This window comes from Muntiacus reevesi, chromosome 4, assembly GCF_963930625.1.
Source record: "Muntiacus reevesi chromosome 4, mMunRee1.1, whole genome shotgun sequence".
In the NCBI taxonomy this organism is placed as follows: Eukaryota; Metazoa; Chordata; class Mammalia; order Artiodactyla; family Cervidae; genus Muntiacus; species Muntiacus reevesi.
Window position 1 is genome coordinate 111286415 of NC_089252.1, and position 6000 is coordinate 111292414.

The following is a 6000-nucleotide window of genomic DNA, read 5'->3' on the forward strand; positions in this document are numbered from 1 at the left end:
GGCCCCTGGGCCCCCTTGTCCAGGGAGTGGAGCAGCAGGTACCATCTCTGGGGAGCACGACTTCAGAGCTCCAGGTGCAGGTCCAGGAGTGAGTGCAGGGTTGAGGGGTCAGGAGGATGGGGGTGTAGGGAGATGAGGCCGGAGGGGCGGCCGAGAAAGGAAGTAGGACAGCGGACCAACGTTGGTTGAGCATCTGCCTCGAGCCAGGGGCCTACTTCACGGTGAAGGCTGCTGGGCGCCTGTCCTGCTTCTGGCTTCTGGCTTCAGCGTAAGCCCTTCGTAGGGGCTCACTTCATTCATAAGACCTGTCTCATCAGCATCAGAGCGGAGCCCTGAGCTAGTGGCTGCATCCCTCCCCACGGGTGCCCTTGCCAGCCCACTGGGTTTTTAGCACAGTAACTTCTTAGCTATTAAGTAGGTGAGACGCTAGAGTGCCACCCTCACACCACCCCAGGGCCTTGAACTCCCAGGGCATGTGGCCAAGGGCATCCACCAAGGGAGGGCTTGGAAGAATGGACTTCCCACCTTTCCCCTTCCCTGCCCTTCCCCCACCCACCCCCAGGAACATGAACACACCCTGCGTTAGCAGGATTCTTGGCATGGGCTCTGCATGTCCAGAAAGCTGGTCAGACCAGGTGTGGGCCTCAGCCCCTAAGGGCAGCGGTTAGGAGACGGGGTGGAGGCCAGCCTGGCACAGGGTCTACTCGCCCCTCTGGGTTTTAGTGGAACCCCAGTTTCCTCTGCGATGGCAGCCAGCATTTCTACTACCTCCCTGAGCCCCACCGCAGGTTGATGGAGAGGCTGGGAGCAGCATGTTGAGGGTGGAGGCAGCCCCAGAGCAGCTTTGCAGTTGGCATTAGGAGCGGCTGTGGTGCTGAGACACACTGCAGCCCTTGCCACTGACGTCATCTCAGGGCCTGGTCAAGGTTTTCAAAGCACGACAGTGGAAGAGATCTAGATGTCCAGTCAGAATGAGATCCAGGCTCGTCTCCGCTGTGTGTGTGCCCTCCACGCCTGCTCCACCCACTTCCCCAGGGCCGCCCAGACCACCGAGACCCCTGAGACACCCCCCGCCCCAAGGCCCCTTCAGAGCAGCAAGGCAAGGAGGGGTGCTTCACAGCATGGGACTGAACCGGCATTTCTGCACCCAAGCCCCAGCATAGTGTCACGAAGATGTCCTAAGATGCTGACACTTGCAGGGAGATGTCTCTGTTAGACAGACAGGAAATGGGGGTGAGGGGGCCCGGCAGAGTCCACGCAGTCTGTAAGGGACCCCAGGCTCAGAGCAGAGGTCTTTGCACCAAGGCTTCCCGTGTCAGCCAGCACCCAGCCAAGTCACTGCAGCTGCCACCCCTCGGGCTTCAGCCCTCAGAATAACCCCTCCTTTCCCGTTCATCTCCTCAGATTCGTCTCCAAGAAAGTCTTTTATCACTTAACTGTTGACCGGCCTGTGATCTACGATGGAAGTGATTTCCCGTAACCTCAAGTACCTGGATTTTACTAGTTTCACATTACCCACAGGAAACACTACTCCTCCTCACTTGTCACGTAAAGCACCTAAAAAACCCAGAAAACAAAAAATAGCTGCTCTAAAGCTATCAGTCTCCACAATGCAACTTTAGGAGACGGGCCCTTGGCTGCTCCCCAGAGCCGCGTTGCTCCGAGCGCCGGGTACTTGGCCCTGTGCACATCGCTCTTAGCCCCGTGGCTCAAAAGGGCTAAAGTGACGTTTTCCATTGTCCTCACACCCGGAGGGACACTATGCCAAAGGTTTAAACACTCAGGAAACCATTGGCCTCTCCAGGGGGTGCAGTTGGCTCCAGGCCTCCTGTGAAGAGTTTCCTAGGACAGAGGGGTCCCAACTTCCGCCCTTGGAGAGACACAGCCCCCCTGTGCCCAGCCAGGCATCACGGGTGACCATGAGTTGGAATGCCTGGCCAGACCCTGTGGGGTCCTCGAGTCCTCCCCGGGAAAGGACGTCAGGGTGCCTGGGGGCCCGCCTGAGATCCCATCTAGCTTCCTCCGTCATGCTCCTGTCCCCGCCTGCCCGGGGAGTGTGGGGCTACTCAGAGGGGCTGCCAGCTGCACTTTTCTCCTGACCCTTCTGTCTGGGCAAGTCTGTCCTGAGGCAAAGCCCTCCACTCAGGTGGGCCTCTCAGCAGCTCAAAATACCACCCTAAGAATCAGAAGTGAAGCTAATCCAGGAAACAGAACCCACCTACTGAGGGCCTGCAGTGCAATCTACGTCCAGATGGCCAGAGCCCAGGTGCTGGGTAACGTCCACGCCATGACCAAAAGGCTGGACGCATCAGCCTGTGGGGCTCACTCCTCAGCCTGTCTTTGTTTATATTAACAAGAGCTTCTGCAGATACGTTTACTAGTGATCATATACAAGGTAGGAACCACTTTTAAAAATTGGGGGCTTCTTAAGAGAAGTCTTTGCTAACTCAAGTGTAAACGGGCATAATTCATGAATCGGCTCTTTGCTCACCTCTCGGTCCCTCCTCCCCACCTGCCTAGATTCCCCACACCCCTTTTGCCCACTTCCTGCTGCTCAGCCTGCACCTGACACCTGGGAGCAAATGAATCCTCTGTCCTTTTCCGGGACAAGAAGCAGATAATCTTCCTGTTCTCTGTGGCCCTTTTCTGCCACCACAGAGAGCTCACCTTTGACGGCCTCTCTGCCCTGTCCACAGGGCGGTCAGGACCCAGGTCCTTCCACAGTGAGCAGAGATCTGACCAAGCAGCCCACCTAAGCTGTGGTCGGGGGAGAGGGTACCTGGCAAGGCAACTGCAGGTCTGAGTACCCCGCCAGCCCTTCAGCTAGCCCAGTGACTAAACCGAGTCACACCACGTCGAAGCTTCATCTTGTTATTCACAAGTCTGGTCTGACAGGTTTTGAGAACTGATGAATGGGTCAAGAATCCTTGGCCAAGTTCAGTTCAGACCCCATACCCGCCAGGCGCCAGCAGAGGCAGGAGGAAATGACTTTGGCAGTAGACTCAGAACTTCCATTTAAACATGAGACATAGGCACTTCCAGGCACTTTAAGTGGGGCTTGAGACATGGTGAACAGACCTTCCAGAGAAGAGCTGGCCCTCTCGTGCTCTCTTTCCTGGGAGCAGTACCTGTGGCAGAAAGCCAGGAGTCTCTAGCATCTCACTGAGCAAGGTCCTGACAGTGCCTAGCACCAAAACAGAAATAGCCAGGCCCCCAGAGACTTCCTAGACGCGTGCTTGTCCTTACAGGGTGCCACATTGCTTGAAAGCGAACTGCCCTGCCTTTAAATCCATCTCCCCCTTGAAAAGGATGATCAGATGTAGCTGGATCACCACTTGAGAGAAACATAAGACCCCGAAGCATCTGGAATCTCGATTTGAGTGCTTAGCTTTCCCAGGATACACTGGAGACGTGGCCAAGCCAACGGCCCTCTGCTCATGTTACCACCGTCACCTGCAGCTCGAATCAGCATTTCTCGAGGGGCTGATGTGTTTCCTGCTGAAGGCCTGAGACATTCCATCTGAGGCTTGTTCTGAACCTCTATCACTTGACCCAGCAGGGGACCAACTGCAGCTTAAAAAAAACCTGTGGCTCTTGGGAAGGCAGCCCAGAGCCACTGCCGCAGGAGCTCGTGGGCCCCTAGTGCCAGCACTGCAGACGGTGATGGCAGTGGTGCCACAAGGCCTTCGCCTGCCCATTGCAGCCCCACCCTGCCTCTGCAGCGTATTTATTTTTTTGTGCTGAATGGACTCTTGTTCTTTGTTAGTTTGCTGTGGGAGCTCGGGTTTGCTGTGCTGCTAGAGGACATCTTGGCATGTTTAAGTATGGCTTATATAAACTGCTTTCTTACTTTAAACAAGTTCCCAACTTCACTGAAGTTTGGGGGTTGAGGTATTCTTTTTAATGCAAACGATAATGAAAAACAGCTACTGAAAGTGGTGGCCGCAGCCAGTAGACTGAATTAACACTAAAAGTCAACAAGTAGGAAACATTCTTGGGATCCCAGATCACTATCTTAAAAAAAAAAAAGAAAAATCCCCCAACAGCCTCTTTGGAGTCTGGCTGAACTCTCTGAATAACTGTTGCTATTTAGTATTGATTAGTACCAGCCACCTTGCTCACCACTGCCTTGGAAACCACTGATCACCCTCGCCCGGGAGCATGGCCTCTGTCAGGCACCCTCATCCACCGCCAGCAAGTGTGTTTGGGAGAAAGCATAGCCCCTGCAGAGCACTTCTGGCTGGAGCCCACCTACTCCACATCCGCTGGACCAAGAGCAGGCAAGGAAATTCTCAAGCAGAAATCTGGAACCGAAACACTACATAGGGTCTGAAAAGTACGAATGCAAGCCACACTAGATAATTCAGAGATAAAGGAGATGGGTTTTTTTGAATTATTTTCAGTTGTCACTCACCTTCGGTGGTGAAGCCATTCCAGACTCATCTGAAGAGAAATCCCCATTTGGGGATGAAATCTCAATGTCTGTGTTTTATCATTCTGGTTATCTGTCCACCATATGCTTTTATAGGAGTTTCAGTTTTAGAAGCCCACCTTGGTGACTCCACCTTGGAGAATCCCAACCTCAGCTCAGAGGTGTTGAGAATGAGAGCAGAGCCACCCCCTGCAATGCTCAGAACCAAGGGTCACCGGCACAGAGAATGTGGAATCAGCCATCTACGTTTACAAAACACTTACCCAAAAGGTTCTTTTCAGTGAAACCCTGGGTGAATTTTTCTCTTTTGTGGTGCTTCCAAGGAAACAAAGGCAGTTAATAATGCCTTTCCTCTCTTAAGCACTTTTTCAAAATAACACAGTACATCTTTAAATTTGGGGAGGCATTTCTGATGAAAAGGCATCCTCAGAACCTGAGATGCTCCTGTTCCCCCATGGCTGCAGAGCAACAGCGAAGCCTCAGTTGCGTGGCTTTCAAATCGGAATTGCACTTTAATTGACCAATCCTGAATGCTCGAGGCCTTATGGGGTAGTGGGTCTGGGAACCCAACTCTTTTTTATCTGCCAAAGAATTACCAGAAACACATCAAATGCCAACTCTCCACCTGCCCAGTGGGGGTGAGGAACTTTTGTATCCCAAAACAGTCCGTATAGCATCTGCTGCACCATTTGGGAATGTCTTATTTTTAATCTCAGGATTTAAATAAACACTTTGACATTGAGAGTGGCGTCCCCTTTCATTCCGCTGAGACATACGGAGGTGCAGTTGCACACAGCAGAGTTGGGACAAAGCTATTGGGCCGGGTCAAGTCCTGTGACTTTTCAAAAGGGAGGAAAATAAAGGCAGCTGTTCTCAGAGGTTGCCAGATTGGCCTGGTATCTGGACCCACAGTCTGCGCTGAGGTCCGAGTTCAGACCTGCCTCAGCCAATGCAGTGCACCACCCCACTGCCCTCTGCCAGGAGAGCTTCTGCGTTCAGCGAATTTCTCCAGCCCTCCCCCGGTCCACGAAGAGCAGCCTGATTTACCAGAATGATGGAGTCAGGGAGGAGGTCACAGGTGGCCTAAAACCATGGTTAGCCAAGCTGGATCCAAACCTAGGCAGAACTGCTAGAGGAGGCAGCAGAGAGGGGCAGCGAAGACCCCGGACTTGGGCCCCGAGGGCCGTGTCCCAGTCACTCCTCCCCTGGGCGGACTAGGCTTGGGCCAGGCAGTCCATCCGCACTCACCTCTGGGGCGCCCTGCGCCCCACAGGGTCTTCGCAGCCCTCCTTCCCTCCACTTCCCTTCTTCCAGCCTTCCCCCTGCCTTGGATTCTCCTGTGGCCTCTTCTTTCATCAGTTACTCAGGAAGAGATTACACTTTCTGTAAGTGTATTGTTCCCGGCAAGGCCAGGACCCTGTTTCTTTCATCCTCATCTCCCTCCTCTGCCTCACCCCGCAGCATCGAGCACAGAGTATGATGCTCACCAGCCTCTGAATCAGCGAGGACCCTGGGCACCATGGTCAGTCCTAGGCTATCAACAATCCCACTGGCCAAGTTGGCCAACT

General features: G+C 53.8%; 1 protein-coding gene across 2 annotated transcripts in view; it reads left to right on the forward strand.

Moving 5' to 3' along the window:
- The window catches only part of FYCO1 (FYVE and coiled-coil domain autophagy adaptor 1), a 78684-nt gene extending 73510 nt beyond the window's left edge, over nucleotides 1-5174 (forward strand). For both annotated transcript variants that reach the window (XM_065933872.1, XM_065933873.1), the window contains exon 18: nucleotides 1405-5174. In XM_065933872.1, coding sequence (XP_065789944.1) covers nucleotides 1405-1480 — 76 coding nt within the window. In that variant the 3' untranslated portion in view covers nucleotides 1481-5174. The remainder of the gene's footprint in view (nucleotides 1-1404) is intronic.
- The last annotated feature ends 826 nt before the right edge of the window (nucleotides 5175-6000 follow it).